This window comes from Harpia harpyja, chromosome Z (genome assembly GCF_026419915.1).
Source record: "Harpia harpyja isolate bHarHar1 chromosome Z, bHarHar1 primary haplotype, whole genome shotgun sequence".
Lineage (NCBI taxonomy): Eukaryota > Metazoa > Chordata > Aves > Accipitriformes > Accipitridae > Harpia > Harpia harpyja.
The window spans coordinates 69,042,047-69,064,841 of record NC_068969.1 but is presented as its reverse complement, the minus strand read 5'-3'; the positions used below and the strand labels follow the sequence as shown (position 1 = coordinate 69,064,841).

At 36.3% G+C, this 22,795-nt stretch overlaps 1 protein-coding gene across 2 annotated transcripts in view; it reads right to left on the bottom strand.

The window, feature by feature from the left end:
- Positions 1–22,795, bottom strand: part of CNTNAP4 (contactin associated protein family member 4) — a 260,580-nt gene that overhangs the window by 173,412 nt on the left and 64,373 nt on the right. For both annotated transcript variants that reach the window (XM_052778474.1, XM_052778475.1), the window contains exon 3: positions 7,990–8,183. In XM_052778474.1, the coding sequence (XP_052634434.1) occupies positions 7,990–8,183 (194 nt within the window). The remainder of the gene's footprint in view (positions 1–7,989; positions 8,184–22,795) is intronic.

Sequence of the window (22,795 nt, the reverse complement as noted above, 5' to 3'; positions counted from 1 at the left end):
GTAAACAAAAAGCTTGGAAATGTTATTCAATGTACTATTTCTTACAATTACAATGTAAGCAGCTGCTTACTAGAAATATCCAGAAGATTAACAGTACCAAGATGCCTGGATTTAATTTCCTCTACAACTGTGCAGACGTTAGAACTAATCACTCATAATCTTTTTAAAATTAAATTATTTTAACCATTTTCATATCTCATTTGTTTTCCCTACCCACAATTTTCTAGTTCATGGGGTACTGTAAATATATTCACCATGGTGTAATGAAATTAGTACAGAATTCTTCTGGAAAATTAATTTCAAATTCATTATTCTGAACATTTACTCAGGAAGCCCTGACTTTAACACTTATGGTTACTTAGTTGGGGAATTTAAATATATCATTGTGATCTGTGTACATGTTGAAAAAAGCCCAGGATATGTTCCTCAATACTGTAGCAAGCTGAATAAAAATCACAAATTATTTTTAAAAACACTGTTCTACAAATAATTTAAAAATAGCAAATTCATTTATGTAAATCACACTTTAACAGACAATTCTCAGGCAGAAAATGCAAACATTCATTGAATAAAATATTAGTTATGAATTATTCACCTGTCTGTATTCTCCTCCTCACATCAAGTGAAATAACAGACTAAGCAAACATTTCAGATACCTGAATTCAATAAAAGCTTCAGTAGCTGACCCTTTTTCACTGAAACTCATATTTCTTATCTCAGATGGGATTTTAAATTCTTCTTTGGACCCATTGTGGATGGGCTCTACGGAAGATTATAATGACCACTTCCAGTGCTCATCTCTTACTCAGAAACTTTCTACCCCCAAAACATACACAACAAAAAACCACCGTATGTTACATTAAGCTGTGAAATAAGCCAATTCTGATACACAGAATATAAAATTATTCCCTTGCCATAACTATACTGAGTGACAAAAAAACATTATTACAATAGATAGATAACACCATGTATTGGGCTTGTGTGGCAAGGTTTTGGTAGTGAGGGGTGGGGGTGTTACAGGGGTGGCTTCTGTGAGAAGCTGCTAGAAGCTTCCCCGATGTCCAACACAGCCAATGCCACCCAGTTCCAAGTCAGACCCGTCGCTGGCCAGGGCCAAGTCCATCAGCAATAGTGGTAGCACCTCTGTGATAACATATTTAAGAAGGGGAAAAAAGTTGCAGTGGGCACAGCAACTGCAGCCGGAGAGAAGAGTGAGAATATGTGAGAGAAACAACCCTGCAGACACCAAGGTCAGTGAAGAAGGACGGGGAGAAGGTGCTCCAGGCAATGGAGCAGAGATTCTCCTGCAGCCCATGGTGAAGACCATGGTGAGGCAGGCTGTCCCCCTGCAGCCCGTGGAGGTCCATGGTGGAGCAGATATCCACCTGCAGCCTGTGGAGGGCCCCATGCCAGAGCAGGTGGGTGCCCAAAGGAGACTGTGACCCATGCTGGAAGCCCACACTGGAGCAGGTTTTCTGGCAGAACTTGTGACCCCGCAGGGGACCCACACTGGAGCAGTCCCTTCCTGAAGGACTGCATCCTATGGGAGGGACCCATGCTGGAGCAGTTCGTGAAGAACTGCAGCCCGTGGGAAGGACCCACACTGGAGAAGTTCATGGAGGACTGTCTCCCATGGGAGGGACGCCACGCTGGAGCAAGGGAAGAGTGTGTGGAGTCCTCCCCCTGAGGAGGAAGGAGCAGCAGAAACAATGTGTGGTGAACTGACTGCAATCCCCATTTCCTGTCCCCCTGCACTGCCCAGGGGGAGGAGGTAGGGAATTTGGGAGTAAAGTTGAGCCCAGGAAGAAGGGAGGGGTAGGGGGAAGGTGTTTTAAGATTTGGTTTTAATTTCTCATTATCCTGCTCTGATTTGATTGGCAATAAATTGAACTAATGTCCCCAAGTTGAGTCTGTTTTGCCCATGACGGTAATTGCTGAGTGATCTCTCCCTGTCCTGACCTTGACCCACGAGCTTTTCATTATATTTTTTTCTTCCCTGTCCTGTTGAGGAGGGTGAGTGATAGAGTGGCTTTGGTGGACACTTGGCATCCAGCCAGGGACAAGCCATCACACACCATATGGATATGCACCATTATATATACCATCTTAAGGTCTCTAGAAAAAATGTTTTGTATGTTTTTAATACATATATGTGGAACTATTTTTGTCTGGTTCACTATAATTATTACAATGGTGAAATAAGGAAGAAAATAAAAATACAAAAAAACCCTACAAAAGCTTATGTAATAACATTCTGCATACTCTATAAAAAGAAGAATATTTGATATTTACCTTAATAACACACAAACTTTTTGAAGGTGAAAAATTATCATCTTAAACTAGCATGACACAGCTTATTTGTTTATGTGCCATTTAAACTTTGAAGTTACCATCTCTCATTTTCAGATCCTGAGAATCCTTAATGTAATTCAGTATCACCAGAAAATTTACTTCTGGCCTGCACGGATTTTGATGATCACCATTTTCCCTACTCCTTTCCTGATTCCCTTCTTTCTAGTCCGTGGTTCCTGTTTTTTTTTTCTTAGATTGTATATGTAGTGTTTTGCACGATATTGGTGCCGTGACTGCTCCTATTGTTATTTTATAAAACTTTTCTGAAACAGAAAATTTCAAGGACAAGACATTTTGATGCCAATGATACCTTTAACAATTTTGGGATACACATTAATTTTCTTATTTATTTTTTTTTAATTATTATTTAAAACACACACTCTGCATAGGATGCAGAGGATTTTTAATCTACATGATAAAATAAAACACAGTTTGCCTGGCTTGTTTTTTATGTTATTATCATTTACAAGGAAGAATTTAAAAATTTAAAGCTGCAAATATTTTTTTTTAACCACTTTAAACATACTGGTGCACTTTGGAGTTTTTACACATAAATTATGCAATGTGACAAACTCTGTGATGATTTTGTCTTTGAGGATTTTACAGAAAGGCAGAGGACAGTTGCAGCTAAGCTGTTATATGTCCTTGAGTTCCATAGTTGAGTCAAGTAGTTAAAACTGTTCTGTTGGGAGTTTTTTGGCTGAAAATGCAAGACAAGTGGATGATGAAGAAGGTACGTCAGATATAGGCACATCAGAACCAATTGTGTTGAAGTCACCACCATTTGCCCTACCTTAAATCATAGATAAAGAGGTTTTTATTTTCTGTGAGTAGCAACAGAAAAAGCGACACGCCAGTCTGCATAGTGAAATCACAATATTTGGAATCTGTACACAAGGAAAACATAGTGATGGAGTACCCATTTAAATTATCTGTGCCTTGGGTGCAGAAGAAATCAACAGAAAATTCTTTTGGTTCAAAGAAGTAATTAGCAGTTGTCCAGCAAAGTAATACATAGGTATTATGCTTTTTGCTTTTACAGTGAAGCAGATTATCATCAAGGAGGAGGATCATAGCTTCTAGCAAACATTTGAATCCCTGAGACTAAGGAAGAGCCACCAGCTTCAAGAAAACAGTGAAGCAACTCCATACTCTTAAATCGTATAATGTGACTATCACAGAATACTTGTAATTCAGTATTCCTTAACCTGGAACTTTCCATAATGGTGAGTCGTTTTACAGCATGGGAAGTTTCCAATAAACTCTAACACCCCAAATCCTTTAAATAAGTTGGGAATATGTGTACCAATGCACAGGCAACAAATCATTCAACGTTCATGCAATTTTATTACATACCATCAGAATAGTAACTGTTAGAGTGAAACTACTTCTACGTAAATTCACATGATTGAAAAAATTATGATAAAACAAACCTCCAGCTTTAACTTCAACTAAGGTATATAAAATGGAAAATAAACCTCAAAACTTAAATATATAGACAAACTTACACAGACATAAACATACTTCTACATTGCAAGATTTGCCTTTTAATAACAGCTGTTACAAAAATGGTCAGAATCTCCCCAAATTTTAGCTAACATTGTATAAATACTAGTTTTAATTCCTCTGCTTTGGAAATAAATTTCAGAAGCAAGATTAAAAGAAATAAAACCAAAAACTGGGTCATATTTGTGGAATGGTTAAATCATTATTCTCTCAGGAAAAAAAAAAACCGAACACCAAAACAAGAAAACTGAAGGCTGAATTTCTGTAATTCCCAAGTTGTATCAGAGAAGAAATGGTCAGCTTTTAATTGAAGAGAAATTGCATTTCTTTTCTTCTTCAAAATTCGTGCTAATGAATGGCATTGTGATGCATTTCACTGTGAGCTGTTTCACTCATGGTTTCATTGAAACTGTCAATCAGCCATGGGAAACTTGTCTTTCAAACTGTAAATTGCTCTCCTTTTTCCCCCTCTTAGCTCCTCCTTTTGAAGATGATGAGAATATAATCTCTGTTACCTTATTACTCTCCTTTTAAAAGAAATGTTTAATTAGTAGCGTTAAGGAGAGAGTACACAGCATACCACGTTTGTGATACAAAACTATGAAATTAGTTAAAACTAGAAGCTACACTAGTTAAAATGATTAATATACATAGCCCCAAACAGATAAAATAAACTATCAATTACATTATGAGATTCTTTACAGAAAAAAATATAGGTGATGATATCTAGAATACAAATTGTTAGGAAAAAGTAATAGCAGTACCACTATTGAAGGTAATATTTAAAGACGTAAAAATTTTCTTAGCACTTCTTGAACCAAAGCTTGTTTGCCATACATTTTTTATGATGTTTTACTGTATAACTCCTGAAGTTTGAAACAAAACAGCTGAAAAGATTGTCCTTTCCAGAGTAAAAATTTGATAGCTTAATATACAAACAGATTTGCAACCACTGCTCATTTCAGAGGTAACAAAAGAACTATGCAAAAGGTTGGGCTTGGGAGGTTGGGCTTTACTGCATCTGAAATTACACCCTAAGGAATGGAAAGAATAGAAATAGATTGAAGAACATATACATAAAGACACACAACATTCTTTGTTCAAACACATTTACATTTATAGTAACATTAAAGAAAATCTAAAATTGATTTGAGTTAATCTCTTTCCAAGATTAAACTAATCATCCTCAAAGCGAAATATTTCTGTCCAAAAATATGTATTTTACCGTCAATAACAACTATTTGACTTGAGAATTATATCTTGACCAGAACTGTACTGACTTTTAAAAAGATGAACATCTTCATCCTAGGAGTTGCTGCCTGAAAAATCTTAACATAAATATCAAGAACAGTGCAGAAAATACTTAGAGATAACTTTAAAAGAGACAATGATAGTCATGTCAGTGAGGAAAGAAATCAAAATGAGTGTGCAAATAGATTTTTTTTCTTGAACTAAGAAAAGTACCTACTAAAAATCTATACCTAACCACACTTAACAATACTTAATCTACAATGAGAGCAGTCTTAGTAACAGTAATGGAGTTAGTCTTTCAAAAATATTTTTAGGAATTAAAGGATTTTAAACAATAAATTAAATCTACATGAAAGATAAACTCCTTACAGGTATAAGATAGCAAGTAAAATGTACATTTAGGTCATCAGTAAACTGTCAAGGAGAAGACTGAGATCAAGGTACATTGCATGGGTAAAGACTACAATCACCATGATTCCTTCTAAACCAATGCCTAATATGCAGAGAAGTGAAAACAAATCATATTTAGTAGCCACGAGAGGGGAGAGACGTTCATCTCACCTAACTTTAGAATAGCTACATTCAAATTCAGCACTAATAGGCAATGAAGCATTTCATAGACGAGGGAGGGGTAAGATACTTGTACATGATTCATTTCAACCTAACAAAGACATCTAAGGTCAGAGAACCAGCCTTAGAAAAGACTACACTTTCCACAGACTATAAAGAAAGTTTTTATAACTAGATCATTTGCAGATGCCTAGATAGTCTTCTTTGCATCTCAGTTGTTATAAAAATTTTACAGTGAATGAAAAAACTGTGATCACCTCCACTGATATCAGAAGCTTCAGTACCTTAAGATAAACCATAAGCTGACAAAGACAATTCAAAACTAACTTCTGAAAAGGAAAATAAAAAGTAGGGAGCTGTGAAACTGTACAGAAGAAAGTTTAGAAAGAGTGGTTACAAAGTGCAAATCCTTACATACAGTGAAGAATTCTGAAGTACTTATAGCAACACATGACCTCAAATCTGGACATCTTCCATCATTCTAATGCACAGTAGTAGTAAAAAAAAAAAAAAGGAAAAAAAGTTACATCTGGTAAGCAATCTTGTAATAGGGCAATGACTCAGAAAGAGGATAGAAATAATGCAGTATGTATCATAAAATGTGGGATGTTCTTGCCTGAAATGAACTTGGCCACTTCAGTTAAGAAGACTTAACATAAACAGATAACAGTCAGAGAAAATCTATAAAATAAATAGAGATTTACGAGTTTCATTCCAAGACTACGTCTATGCATTAGTTTAGGAAAGAGAAAATATATTCCCCTAGAAGCAGAACTCCTAAATAAAAATACATAAAAAAGATCAATAGACTCTCCCTGAATTTGATGGTTTACATCCTTGAATTATACATCATTGCCTGCAAGCCATACCTCCAATCTGCATTGCAATCATTAAAATAATCATTTTTTTAAGTTTGAGATAATGGAATTGAAACCTTACTTTTCCCCTCCTACAGATCTAAAAAACTCCTTACCCCAGTGTCTGCATGAGCATTTAACAGTATTTGGAACTTTTATTTGATATTTTACTCGTGGCAATATTAAAAAAATAACTATCTGCATCACTATTTGCAATACCAATGTGGGATTTCAAAAGAAATCAAGCAGCTTTAGCTCTCACATTTGTTTTAACAGTCTGTCTGAAGATGAGCAAAGACAATATTGTGGCAATTTATGCTCATTTAACATTTGGAAGATTGTTTTTCTTTTCTTACTCCCCACAGCCATATGGATTAGAAACTCATTTATTTCTCTTTGTTATGAAAACACAATCTGAAGTGGAAGTAGGTAGCAAATTCAAAAAGAAGGATAATTGTGCAACAAGTAAGCCACTGCATAATCTCCTTATACCATAGATGTGGTTTGACAATAAGAGTGACAAGAACAGTTTGAATTAAAAGTCAACAAAATTAAAATGCATAAAATGAAACACGTTCTAACATAATGTTTAACTGCAGCAAGAAACAACTGAAGCCTAAAGCTTAGAAAAATTTAAAAATGAATGAGCTCTTTGTAGAGACAGAAGGATAGAAGTAACTTGACAGGATAAAATCGTAGACCGCAATATTCTTCCTTTAGTCCAAGCTGCTAGCCATTGGGGACCAAGGAAAGATGCAACTCTGGTCTAGAACTGTACCATTCAATTTTCCATGTGGATTTTGGACATCATCTGTCTGCTGTTGTGTATGCTTTACTCCAAATAAAATTCATGTGAATAGAAAGTGATGAGCATAACAAGGTTTATTAATTATTATTATTAGCTACAAAGCTAATAGGAGATAAATGGGTTGGAATATCAGAAACTAGACTCTGAATTAGAAGACCAAAAATTAAATATTGCTTGATATTTATTTGTTTTTAAATAAAGTAGGATTGTTTTGTTATGATTTTTATATCTTTGTGTTGCTTCATTTTATTTCTACAATCAGATTAAAAGTTCCAGAAAAAATAAAGCAAGTTGGGTTGCTGGTTTTTTTTTTCCTAATTAAAAAGCCACATTTAACACACTGAGATCAATACTTTGGGAAAACAACTTTACCATACATAGCAAGGCAAAAGAGATTTTGCAGTATATTTTTAGTTCTCAGAATACCTTCTTGAGACTTAACGGAGTAATGCTAATGCTAGGTTTTTGATGTTTGTTTCCTTTTTACAGCCTTTTATCTTGTCAAAAGCTAAATTAAATTACTATCTAAACACTTTCAGTGTAGTTCTTTATATTCCACTGCTTTGTTTATATCTGCAACAATGTATAGCACATTTATTTTAAGTGTTCTGTAGAAACTTAATTCTCATTATTGAAAGAACATACCCAAATGCTTTCTTCTTGACGATACTGCTTCCAGTTTCGTCCACCATCACTAAACATCAGAAGGTAGCTTGTTACCCAGTCGGAGCTCCCGTAACCACCTTGAGTAGCAACAGCAGTAATCTCAGTTCTTTCACCAAGATCAATCTGAAGCCATTGATATTTATTGGACACAAGTGGTGACCAGCCACCAGCACCTTAAAAAGAGTGACAAAGATTGAAATGTATTCGTAAAAGAAGCAAGTTAACACAAAACTTGTATATGCAAAAATTAATTCGAGTAACCTGATCTAGTGAAAGATGTCCTTGTCCAAGACAAGGGTTTGAAACCAGATGGTCTTTAAAGGTCCTTTCAAACCCAAACCATTCTATGATTCTATGATTCTAATTTTATGATTTTATGATTCTAATTCAAGATATCATTTCACCAAAACTGTCTTGATATTATTTAATAACTATTATAAAAATTTATACAGTTTACTTGATATATGTAATCAATTATAACTATTAAAAGTTGTGAATTTATTCACTCTCTTCTTTCTCTGTTTTGTAATGAATCTTAAAGAATAATTCTTATCCAATTAGACTCTTCAAGTCAAAACCTCAGAATGTTGTTTATTTGTTTTATACATCTCAATTCATTTTATATGGACTAGAAGATCTCCTGAGGTCTTGTCTAACCTGAATGCTTCTGTATCATTCTGTTCTGTGAGGTCTTGATACACAGATTTGTATATGAAGGAATAAAGCACAGTTAGATGATAAATTTACATATGCTTATTAAAATGACCAACCAATTTGTAGGCAAAACAGTAAGAAAGTATGAGGTATATATACATGCAGTTTCAATCAGGAGACAGACCGGTTTGCAAGATAAAGTTTAACCCAAAACACATAGCTATATATAAAACTCCTATAGTATTTTAACTACTCAGAAGGACATGTTGAAATTAAGAAAGACATCATATCCATTCTATTCTCCCTTGTCTTCCTTAGTTTGCCTTTATATACTCAGATCAGGCTACTGGCTTGTCTGTGAAGTTGGGTGGAAAAGTCCAAGGGCAGGTCATAAACTATCTCATAAGAGAAAATGTTGGTTTATGAAAATATTTTGCAAAATATGTAAGTATTCAGACATGGTTAGCATCTGGTGGGTTTTATTAGAGAATGGAGTGACAACAAATGACAAACCATCCATTTTGTAAGCACAGATTTAGATCTAATTCAGACAAACACAACATAAGAGGCACCTTGAAAAGTTCTTAAAGCATACAGACACAGAACAAGAACAGATATATCTAGTTCCCACAACAACCAATAAACACTCTATTATGTGGAAATTGACAAATGCAATCCAATCTTATGCTTGTATGGGCTTCAAGATGCATAATATTTCACGAATAAAACATCAAGTATGGTTTAATTCTGTTCAGGGTCATGAGTCAAGTCCTTAACATCATTACCTCCTTTAGAAAAAACAAAAAGAAAAAAGAATTGTTACTTAGGGATTTAAAGCTGTCATTTAAAAATAAAATGGTGGGAAATCATATGGGTGTTCATAAGCCACAAAAAGTGAGGTTCATTCTACAGATCAAAGTAAGTGGAAAGACCTGAAATACATAAAGCTCCATGTATATAACAAGTCCTTTGTCCACACATTTATGAACTAATTAAAATATAACAGATTTAAGTCTATAGGTAGAGTTAAAAACTGTGTAGATTTTTAAAATTTTTTTTAGCTCTTTATCTAAATCAGGATTTAGAACTTCATGTAAATACTTTGAGATATTTTGCCTTAACTCGCATTGAGTTTCTCCTTTTATTCATTTCTTCATAAGAAGAGATATCAGTTCCAGGATATAACTATAGAATTTTCTACACATGAATTTTCTGTGGTTTCTTTATGAACCTGTTTGTCACGGAAACTGTAGCTGAGTGAAGATTTGAATTTTCACTTAATCATAATTAGTGATATAATTATTTAGCAAATTAATTTAAAAACAGCTACAATTAGTCTCAGCAGTGACTTAAGGGCAACCATTGTATCCCACCCATGCCGTTTCTCAAGAAATTTAGAATATGTTTTTCAAAAAAGATTATAAGAAAACAATTCTGAAGGAAAATTCATATCATATAACTCAAAAACCCCCATGTTTGCACATGCAAGTTGACGAAATGGTCAAGAATTAACAGTTTCTGAAAATGGATTCCTTCAAAATTTGACCTGTCTCTAATAAATGTGAGTTCTGACATAGAATATGTTCTTCCCTAAGTGAACACTTAACTGACTACATCTAACAGAAGAAATACAGACACATCTCTGAAAATGAGGGTGGAGAACAAGACGAAAAGAAAAGAGCATTTGCCTAAGATAGGTATTCAGTAAAAATAAGTGTAATGTAAAAGTGGTATTCTGCACTTACAAGGAGGCAAATGTAATTACATAGACTTTGTCTCATCAGTCTGTTTTCACCGAGAATGAGTGTGGGGCGGTGGTCATCCTGGCTTGGCTGGAATAGAGTTAATTTTCTTTCTAGTAGTTGGTACAGTGTTGTGTTTTCAATTTAGTATGAGAAGAATGTTGATAACACAGTGATGTTTTTCAGTTGTTGCTATACTAAGTCAAGGATTTTTCAGCTTCTCATGCTCAGCCAGCAAGAAGGCTGGAGGGACACAAGAAGTTGGGAGGGGACACAGCCAGGACAGCTGACCCAAACTGGCCAAAGGGGTATTCCATACCATGTGACGTCATGTCTAGTATATAAACTGGAGGGAGTTGGCAGAGGGAGGGTGCATTGCTGCTCAGGAACTGACTGGGCATCGGTCGGCGAGTGGTGAGCAATTGCATTGTGCATCACTTGTTTTGTATATTCCAATGCTTTTATTATTATTATTATTGTAATTTTATTTTTATTATTTTTATCATTATTATTTTCTTTCTTTCTGCCCTATTAAACTATTCTTATCTCAACCCATGAGTTTTACTTTTTTTCCGTGATTCTCTTCCCCATCCCACTGGGTTGGGGGGAAGTGAGTGAGCGGCTGCATGTTGCTTAGTTGCTGGCTGGAGTTAAATGATGACAGTGGTGTTAGTAATTTAAATTGAATCTCCTGCTTGGGGTATTTTAATTCCCAAAACCACAGTTTAAGTTAAATTACATAAAGCCAGATTTAGAAAAGTCTGTTGTTAACTATTATGGCCTGAATTAACTAAGTGATTATTTATTACATTAAAACAGGAAATAACTCATCATACCAGTGAAAACACACCTACTTCCTAATATAACCAGGGCAAGGTCATTCATATTCACTTATGTTTTCTTAATGAAAAGGCTATCACTAGGTGAAAAAGTGTCTATTTCTTTAAAATAAAAGGTTTGACATTTGTTCCATGTTTATTTTCAATTTCCTGTGCTCTAATAGTCCATTACTGTTTAAAAAGCATCTATGCTACCAGTACTTCAAGGTGCTGGCTAGAAATTCTTCATACTCAGTGTGGCAGTACATTCCCCCCACCCCCATCCTGCCAGCAGAAACAAAACTTCTCCAGGAAGGGAGAAGGGGAAGGAAACCCTGGAGGCTGCAGGTTGAAATTTGAACTGGCCAGTCAAGATGTGCCAGGTATACCGAGGTGACCCTCCTGGCCAATAGAATTAAATGACCACAGGTCAGATTAGACAGGGGTATAAATGGGGTACTACCGGAGGACATATTGGCAGTCCTCCTCAGAGCAGCGGGTCAGCAGTTGGGAACTCCCCCTTAGGTTGGGGCACTGCCCGAGGTAACTCCTCGAGGGAGAGAGCCTTCAGCTTTTAGGTGAGTGATATGTGGATTTTGAGCCATCACTTTAAATCTTGGGGATTCTGAAGTCGGCCGTGTAGTATTAATTCTCTTTACATCGTTGAGCCTGTGGTTTTATTAGATGTTACCAGACTTCTAGCTAACTTTTGCTGAAGAATAAATCTGAGTTTTAACACCTGTTGCATTTGGTTAGTCATGCATCTATACACGGGTATTTGGGGCAGAGTTGCTGGGTCCCTTGGTTGGACAGGGCATCATGATACTCCTTCCAACCCACCAACCTTGACAGCCATGACCATGTCATCTTGTGTTGTGGAAATCAACACATAAAAAAACAATTCACCATTCCAGCAGCTCTTTGTGAATGATGTAGATGCTCCACTAAAATGAGAGGCCAAGCAGCCTCTAGGGGCTGAATTTGGGCTATCGTGAGGTTGGGCTGAAATAACGTACCAAAAAGCATATTCATTCAGAGTCAGTAAACCAGACAGAAAATTCGTGGCATTATGAAAACTATACAAAATGGCAAATCAGTGTGAATACAGAAAAAACTCCAGTAAATTTATTTGGCCCATAATCATTGTTAATGCCATTGTACGGCTCATCATTTCCTAAGCAAGTCATACAACTTCCTAGTATTGATAACTGAAAACTAGAACTGATAGCAATACTTCCATCAAAACCTTCAGTTTTCCATTAAAACAACTGCATGACATTTTGGCTTCCAAAAAATTTAATTTTCCATCAAATAAAGCAAGTATCTTTTTGTGTTGTTTTGTTTATTTTTCAGGTCTGCCACAAGATCTACAAATAATAATCAAATCAGTCACCTTATGAAAAAATCTGCTGCTCCCTCAATTCAAGCAGGGTCCTGAATATTTACCAGGGGATTCATCCTTCGACACCTTCCCAATTTAACTGAGTTAAAATTAAATCACTGATAAATCTCACATGCTCACAATTACTTTCTATGAAGGCCTCACTAATATTTCACGTGCTCTACCTTAAAACAGGAAGTCAAACAAGATTTTCCTTAAAATTACTTCTTCAGGAAGAGTAAGTGATACTATCATCTCCTCTGTGGTTTCAGTGGCTGCACCTCAACTGCTCTGTTGCAGTCTCCACAGCCTTATCTTTATGTCCATACTGTTTCATCTTTTAGTGGCTGTGCAGAGCAGTGTGGCAGCATCAGGCAAGTAAGAAAACTTTGTGAACACCCAGCCTGGGATGTTAAACAAGGGCCTTCACACCCACAAGCTGGGCAGTCCACATCCATAGCATGTACTGTATCTGTGGCACACACCACACAAGACCAAAATTAACTTTCAGTATGAAAGTGGATGAAAGGATCCTCAGATCATCCACTAATGCTTCCAGGCACGCACAGCATCATCCTACAGTGCAATGGTATCCAAAGACTTCTCAGAATACTGTGTCACAGTGGTAAATTTGGTGACAACTTTGAACTTTTCAATTGAAAGGGAGGGTTGTATTGTTGTCAACAGGAGTAGCCAGGCAGACAGTGCTGAGAACATAATTTTTAAAGCCCATCTGCAAAAACCATTTTCACTTGGTGACTGCAGAGCTTTGTTCAGAATGAAGTGATAGAGCAAATTAGAAAGACGCAAACAAAAAATACCTGAAAAGCCAAGGTATTTGGCTCTGTTATGGCAGCACTAACTGCTACCAGCTGACGGATGTACTTCTGCCTTGCATACCACATTTTCCAGAAGATTTCGCAAGGCAAGCCACCGGGTAGCCTGTTCCCCCTCATCATACTGCACTACTTCCCATGGAAAGAAGAGAAAGAGGCACAGATACACAGGCTTCTAATGCCAGGGATAGATGATTTGGGGGTTTACAATAAAGATGCTGTCCCAGAAGCCCTCTGTCAACCCTCCACTGACCAATGCCACATAAGGCACATACAGAATAGCAATGGAGCAGAAGCAGAAAGATGTCTCCAACGGCCTGTGTGAAGCCACAGCCTGGCCTGGATCACCATTCAACAGCTGCAACATTTCCTGCAGCACTGCACCACTCTGGTTCACACGAAGCTTTCATCTGTCAAAGGCTCTTCAGGAGCTCTTCTGTCTGACTGTCCAGCAGCCAGATGTCTTCCCAGGATCTGACTGCTACCTGCAGCATCACAGAGATGAAACATTTGCCCAGTCCCGCAAGGAATACTATTAGAGCATGTTAGCTCCTCACCCAGCACCTTATAGTCTTTTTTTAAAGTGTGTCCTATCCTTGCAGCAAGATTAATGTGCATAACAAATTGTAGTGGTTAGCAGAATCTTTTTTGTTGTAGCATATGTCTGGGCATGGTGATGCATAGAAGTCAGGGGCATAATGGGTGGTCAAAAGGATCTTGTTGAAAACCAGAAAAGCTTGTCAGATGCTCATGCTCTGTGGTGTGGATGTTTCTGGGGAGATCCGGGGAGGTCCTCAAGATTCTCTGTGGGGATGCAGATACTGTGTACATTAATCAAGACTGTGCCAAAATGTATAAACACACAAGGCTAAACTAAGATTTACAGGAAGAACATAACTTTGTCACCCCTAAACTTTTTGAGTGATTGATTTTTCAGTTTTCACCTTGATTCTCTAACTTTTCTTTTTGCCCGTGTCATTTATGTAAAGCATACATTTTCTTCAATTACCTCTCACTGTATTTTCTAACAGCCACTGATAAAACATCTTTCCTTGTGACCTAACAGCAAATCAGAAAAATCATTTTCACAAGGGAGACAACCTATAACGAGAGATACTTTTTGTTTGAGTTTCAGGGTTTTTTGAAACCCTTTTTATTTTCTGCTGATTCTTACCAACATTGAGATTAGTTGTGTGCACTATATCAAAAATCTACATTCAGGCTGCAAAAACATGTAAGTTTCATGCTTGATTTCTCTTAAAAAAAACAAGCATTACACAGTTCCTTTTCATGAAGACCATGCTGACTTTAAGTTGCACTCACAGAAAATATATAAAATCTTCTGATTCTATCTGATGCTAGTTCTTCCTACTTTAATTGCTTTCTAATATAAATTTTTTTTAAATGTTTGTACACATACAATGTAATTCTTTTTGAAGTACATTAATTTACTGAACACATCTAGAAACCATATACTTTTTCTGAAGTACTAACTCTTTTTCTTAACTCATGAATCTCTGTTTTTCAAGCCCATTTTAGTAGCAACTTGTCAGCTTGCCTTGATGGTTGACAGGTTAATAGAGTGTCTACAGTTACTGGCAGGCTGGTTTCATCCAGCCTAGCAGAGGTTCAATCAAAGATTAAAGTTTCCATCAGTCACTTGTACTTACTGATTGATAAATAGACTCTTTCATTTTATGTAATATTCACAAATAAACTGAGTATTAAATCATGGGAAAATTTCCTAAGCTCTTGATATTTTTAATACATTAAAATTGTTTGATTTGTTCTAGATTTAAAATCTAAGCAATCATACATCTTTCATATATTATTGAACCAAATTTTGCCTTGTGAACATTCATTATTCTTGATTTCTTTTTCTACAATGTTATAACATTCATTTTCAAGTCAGTTAAGTGACAATATATTGGGGTTTCCTTGCACCCTCCCCCCAAGTAATGCACAAAGCTTTTCTGCAGAAGTTGTACAAGGAAGTGTTCTTCATTAAAGTAATCAGCTTACAGTTTAGTCAACAATTTCTTAGTCACTTCAGTTGCTAAACTATAAACAAGATTGTAGTCCTGTAATCTGTCCTGGATTCAGACACTAAATTTACAGAAGACTTGCTTTCCTTCAGATTGCCTACATTTTTAGAAGATTTTCATTCTTATTCACTTCACATACAGTTTCAATTCTATGAGATTGTTTTCCTTGTTTCTGGAGGTTAAATATCCCCTGCCTTCTCCCATGGCCACCAATATAAATACATCACAATGCTGAATGGGTGTTATTTCCTCATCCTGGCTCCTGTCTGCTAGGATATGTGTCTTAAGGACATGCACTTTCATAATTCCTTAGCTTCACAAGGGTGACGATACCATTATCATTAAAACATTGAAAATAATAGAAAAATTAGCAAAATTAGCAAATAGCTACAAAAGAACAAAACTAGATATGAATGAGTGTTGTGGTTTAACCCCAGCCAGCAACTAAGCACCACGCAGCCACTCACTCACTCCCCCCCCACCCAGTGGGATGGGGGAGAAAATCGGGAAAAGAAGTAAAACTCATGGGTTGAGATAAGAATGGTTTAATAGAACAGAAAAGAAGAAACTAATAATGATAATGATAACACTAATAAAATGACAACAGCAATAATAAAAGGATTGGAATGTACAAATGATGCACAGTGCAATTGCTCACCACCCGCCGACTGACACCCAGCCAGTCCCTGAGCGGCGATTCCCCACCCCCACTCCCCAGTTCCTATACTAGATGGGACGTCACATGGTATGGAAGACCCCATTGGCCAGTTTGGGTCAGCTGCCCTGGCTGTGTCCTGTGCCAACTTCTTGTGCCCCTCCAGCTTTCTCACTGGCTGGGCATGAGAAGCTGAAAAATCCTTGACATTAGTCTAAACACTACTGAGCAACAACTGAAAACATCAGTGTTATCAACATTCTTCGCATACTGAACTCAAAACATAGCACTGTACCAGCTACTAGGAAGACAGTTAACTCTATCCCAGCTGAAACCAGGACAATGAGGAAAAGGCCCGAAACCTCAAATCCATGACAGAAAATACCTGGGTACTCTTACAGTGGACTTGGAGAGTTATATCGGGTTTAAAACTTAAACTTTCTGGCAGACAATTTGTTAGATGATGCTTAAGCTTTCCAAACTGGCTCTCTGTAGCTATCGGGCTGCCAGGCTCCTTCTGCTTCATTTGAAAAATTCTGAACTACAGAGAATAGAAACGGATATAAAGATTTCCCCTTTTCATGAACAGCACCCCCCTACTTGTTTATCCTGCTCTGTGACTACTGTTGCTTATGTTGTTATGTAAACCACAGTTCACACTTATATGTATATTCAGACCAGCTTCTTCACATGCAGTTCACTATACCATTTAGCCAGCATCACCATTTATACTACTTTTGAATTCAGTCTATTTTTTTGCATATTTAATCATAATAACTGCAAGCAATGCTTATAAGTAAAAATCCAGATTTAAACTAACACACATTATAAAGGATGCTTTCCTTTGATTAACCAAGCTGTGTATTTCCCATATGGATCATTTAACAGAAGCTGATTTTAATTTGAAGTCAATAAAGTTGCACCAGGGATAAATTTGGCTGCACATATTACAAAGCAGATTTTCTACATGCAAGTAATTGACAACTGAGCCTTTCTAGGCTTAGAAAAGCCAAGTGAAGTGTTTTAGAGCATTCAAAAAACCTAAAATATTGAAATATGATTACTATTTCCTTTCTTAAGCTGAAAAGCAAGGCATCCTCTTTCACAAGTGAAGGATTACAAAGCTATAGGCTAGCACATAAGTAAACAATGCAAGGGTTTTGTTCTCTAAAATTTTATTGACTGATGACAGGGGTGGGGGGTGGGGGAAATATCTGATAAACAATGTTGATGGATTGCTACCAGGCAAGAACCCTCTTGGTCTCTTAGAAAAGTCTCTTGAATAACAGAACTGGGAAAGAGGATGAATGCTGGGATTGAACCTTTGCCTTCTAGATTTTAGTTCTCCTGTGCTTGAATAAGGCAATCCAAGAAATAGAGCTCATGCAATTAGAAACTCCCATTTATACACTAACAGAGTGCAAGAAAAGTAATTATCAGGAAGAACCTAAATAGCCAAAGATGCCAAACAGTGTAAATCACAACTTGGCCAGTTTGTCAGAAAGGCTATGCATAATCCATAGCAACAATGCTGTTCTGAGTCTTATCTCAGTGATAAAAGATGCGCACGTAAACATCAAAATTTGAAACCATGGATAAACTGTGGCAAGTAAAACTGAGAAGAGGATGATGGACCTTGAGCGATGAATAAGAAATACTGGACACAGAATCATCTTTGAACACAGACAGAAGGAGGCAGAGAGAGACTGCTAGATCAGAAGCCAGCTCTGCAGTCAGTGCTCCATATATAAAGTTTCTGCATAGTATTTTTCAACCACATGTTTGATGATAGCTGCATTATCTTTTGCTTTTGATATAAGCAAAATCCTATTGCTTCCCATTAGATTATTTTCGGCACTAAAAGCTCTTTCTCATACTCACGTATTACCTATATTTAAAACTATCATATAAAATAACCAATCCTAACACCTAAAAAGACAAAGGAGCATTCAATGCAGTGAAGTTCAGCTCTTCAAAAAGGGTTATTATTCCCTGAAGAAAGGCCCATGTCTATCTGGTCCCAAAGAGAACAGCCTTGGTGTTTTCATCTCTTCAGGCTCCTCTCCTTCTTATTTTAAGCTGGTGAGTTTAGCAGCTACATTGTGTTTAGTTAAATTGTAAGAACAAAGAAATATCTCTTTATTTAGATATTACTCAAACAGTAGGCTTTGAGTAGTTGGGGAATCTAAGACTTCTAGTAAGCAATTACTTTCTGCATGAAAGAGACATATTAGTCATTTGGGGGAGACTAAAAGCAGTTGTGACCTGCTGATTTAAAAGTGTATAAAAAGATTCCAGGATTCATGGTTCAGTATGCTTGACATAAGTGGATTCTGTAGGAAACCACTCAATATCTTAAGCTCTTCCCATCAATTTTAGTAGTGCTTAAATAATGTAAGTTGAATCTAGGAAACCAAGTACTAGCTGAAGCTGTCCTAACTATTAAGAAGAAATGATAAAACAAATACTTCCAATTTTATGCATAGCTCTTTAGCTGTTTTCTGGTCTTGTCTTCATATTTTAAAAATGGACAGACTTAGGTTAAGCTCAATATAAGTACTAAGGTCTCAATAACAGAAACACAGAATGAAATCTTGGATAGATTTCAAGGAATCAAAACAAGATTTCCCCTTCAAAGAGATCTTCTGAATGGTGTTCTCTTTTAGGAAAACAATACTTACCTCCCTACATTGTAACAAAATCAGACTTTGTTGGGCTTTATAAACTCTGAAGGTCCTGAGTACCAACCTTTCTTTCCTAACAGATGAGCCGACATTGTCTGGATGCTCTTGGCCAGGCTTCAGAAAATATTGTGAAAGAACAACTAAAAGATGCATTTATAAAGGTGTGGTATTTGGGAAAACCCTACACACTAAAAAAACCAATGAAACAAACAAAAACAACAACAAAAAAAGACACCCAACCAAAAAAAACCCCAAACCAGAACTTCTCACTCACAAGAATATTTCATGAGATGCACTGTCTGAAGAAACACTAAAAAGTCCCACATGAATGACATCTGATTCTGAAAGCTATAATGTTACTTTTGCTGTCAAGAAATGAGCAAAGAAGGCTTGCTTCTTAAAAGTTTAAGAATGAGAGGAATTTATCTGAGTAATTTCCAGGAATAAGTATAGAAATAACAGCTATTTGTTCGCTTATCCATGTAAGGAAGCTGTATTTTCCCAGTAGTATTTCATAGGTGGCATGCAGAGCTTTCTCAATGGAAGTCAGAACTACTAAAAAATTTCAGGGACTTTTTAGCTAGGCAGAACATTAAAAGAGCCATATGAATGCTTCAGTCAGACAGACTCTCTTCTAAGGGAGGTGGGTGGAGCAGCTACTCCAGTGGCCTCAAATGCAGAACAAGCTTAATTTTGTAGGAAGCTCTACCTTATTTTAAGATATTCTGAACCTCAGTATCAATGAAGAAAACGGGTACAATCTTAGAAGAGAGGGAGTAATTGCATTTATTTTCTCAGCTGTCAGAATATTTAATATGTAAGGATCTTAAATTTCAAAATTGTGGCAGGTATTATAAAATGAATGTTGGGTTTTAATAATAATTTGTGACAAGTAGCAGTTACTATGTCAAGAAAAGTTTCAGAGGCATTTTAGATCTGATTCAACATGACAGAAAGGTGCTGGGAAATGGTATTAATAATGACAAAGTTTGCTCTAGCTTCATGAAGCCAGTTAGAAGAATGTAGCTAACTTTATTTCATCCCCCTTCTGCGTTAACAGTAATTTAGGTAAGTGAGTGAGCGAGAGAGAGAGCGAGTGAGTGAGTGAGTGAATCCCATTTTACATTCTATCTTCAGAAGGCTTTGAAGACATTTCTCCTCAATCAATCATTATGTAAATATATCCAGGGAGATATTTTATAAAGGTGATTGTCATAGTTTATCAAAAGAAGAACTTATTAGCAGTGATTTAAAGACTTATCAAAGCCAGTATTTTTTCTTCAGATTTTTCATCACCATGATACCACAAAGTGCTAGGAACCAGCTGTCTACACTAGGCAACATGTTTTGTATGTGTTGGAGAGCCCAAGTTTGAGTCAAACACTTTTATGTATTTAATATTATATTTTACTCTTTGAAAGTAGACCATATTTTCATTTAAATAGATAAGGGGTTTTTTAGAAATACAATAATGAAGCTGTAATTGTGTAGGATATACTCTGAGGCTGAGCCATTCCTGCTATGTATTTAAAAGGGATTTTTTTCCCCCAGCAAAAGGCAGGTACTAGAAAAATGTCCTTCCAACAGATTTCTGCTGGGAAAGCAGTTCTTGTTCTTCATAGACAATGCTTTTCAAGAAAAAGTATTTTGGAAGGGTGCCAGTTCATTGCAAGATTTGCATCATTCTTGACTATCACCAACCACTTTTATTTGATGATCATCAGCAAACTATCTCCCTTACTAGGAACTAGGAATTTCACATAGTTTACAGGTGTACCCCTTTTTGGCACGTATTCTGACAATAATCCAAGGCTGAAATTTAGCCAGAACTTAATTTGGGAGATTGTTTCATTGTTAGGAAAATGCACTCTTGCAGCAGTGCTGTTGTCTTTTCTTTCTCTAGTCTCTGGGTATATCCAGGTTCAGGATGTTGTATTAGTAAATCCTGCTCTGCGTGAAGCTTGGATTACTACTTTTCATCTTTAATCCTCTCTCTCTTTTTTCTTCATCAGCAAAGTGGGAATTTTTTACACCTCAGCATTGTAAATTTTTTAGGACATCATTTCGTTCATAGGTAGATGTTGCATAGAAAACTTCATGGGGAAAACAAGAATAAAAGGATCTCATTGCCACCATCTTTGATTATACTGCTGACTTTAAGGAAAATTCTTATTTAGAATCCTGTACTGATGTAATTTCTAATTATATAGACAACATTCTGTTAGCAGGTGTAAACCAAATGGAATGGAAATGGAAAATATGTACTTATTGTATCCATATTTGTTACAGTAAAACAAAAGAAAAGCATAACTAACTCCAATACACTGTTCAGCACAATTTGATGAAGTTATACAACTTCTTTTAAGCTAATAAATTTTCACATGCTCTTCACATTGCAGCTGCTTTCAGTGAACCACCTATATTTGTTGTCCTTGTTCAGTGGTCTTACCCAACATGTTACTCTGCTGTCTTGCAATTTAAAGCTAGCACTCATAATTAGCCATAGCTTTCATGGCCAAAAATGTTTTACATTGACAAAGATGCTTTTACATTTGAACTTCTGCAATTCATTCACTTTTAAAAATTTTAATCGTCTTCTTTCTTTCTGGTTGTTTTCCTTTCATTCCCTCAGATGTGAAACAAGCAGATAAAACCAAACTATCAAACCACAACAAACCTGGTTCTTTTTCATTAACCACTGCTCACTTCAAGCTAGTGAATAATGAAGCCATCCCAATATTTTACTGACTATGGTCACAGAATTGAAAGAAAAGGAAAGCAAGATTAAAACATTTTGTATTGACCAGCTGGCCTCCGTGTATGTGTCACTGTGACAGTGTTCTGATGATGTTTTCCAGGGTAATTAAACTGAATTTCCTAACTCGAGCTACAGTCTTCAGTGCTGTGAATTACATTGAAAAATACAAATATGTATACCCAGATTGTATTTCTGTGATCCAGACATTCATTTATAATTTGTGTTCCTGTCTCCTCAAACATAAATCAACCACTGGCATTTTAATAGGAAATACTGACATTTATTAAGAGCAGATTGACACAGGTATGAGTAAAAAATATTTTTAACTGTACTGCAGAAAAAGTAGAATACTTCATATACTCTTATATTTTCCTTGAGGAATTGCCCACTGATTTGTATAGGGTTAAGCAGCAAAGTCAGTGAACTGTAAAAAGAATGGCAACAAATTTAAAAAGAATATCAAACTAAATCTTAAGTCCTCCTCATATTTATCAGCCAGTTCTACTGTAAAGCTAGATAGATCATCTCCAGTTGTACCTTCAGTTGTACTTAGCAGGAGCAATATATTTGTATAACCTGCTTAAAAATGAGCAGGGCAGTATCTCTGAGCAGATGAACATGTTTGTGTCTGCCGTTTTTATCATTACTTTGATCTCAGTCCTCAGTGATTCACTTTCTGATGGTAGTAATTCTGGAAATTCTATTTCAACCCTGGAAATGCCGATTCACTGACTTTGGCACCTGTTTTAGCACATCCAACATGGTGCATTTAATACAGCAAAGCAAACAGATAAAATATTGGCACCTGCAGTTTCCAAGCAAAAGTACTCTCAGTGTATATATTTAAAACAGAAAAGCTCTATTTTATTTCCATTATTGTGGGTACAAATTACTACAGCTAGCAGCAGGGGAACACTGGCCAACTCCATCTGGCTATTGGCCTGCACACAGATCTGACATACACAAAGAGAACGTGATTTTATAAGAGAACAAGTGCAGCATTACCCTTCTGGTGCTTACAGTCTATTTGTGGTTATGTGCACAAGAATATGAATATTCTACAATGGACTGACAGTTACTCTATAAGTCAACTCAAATGTCTAGTCTGATTCCATTTTTGCTCTGTGTAAGGTATTGTCTTTCAAGTGTCACAATATGCATGTGCATGTGCAGTTCCATTTGTGTACATGTACATTTGTGAACTACTTGCCC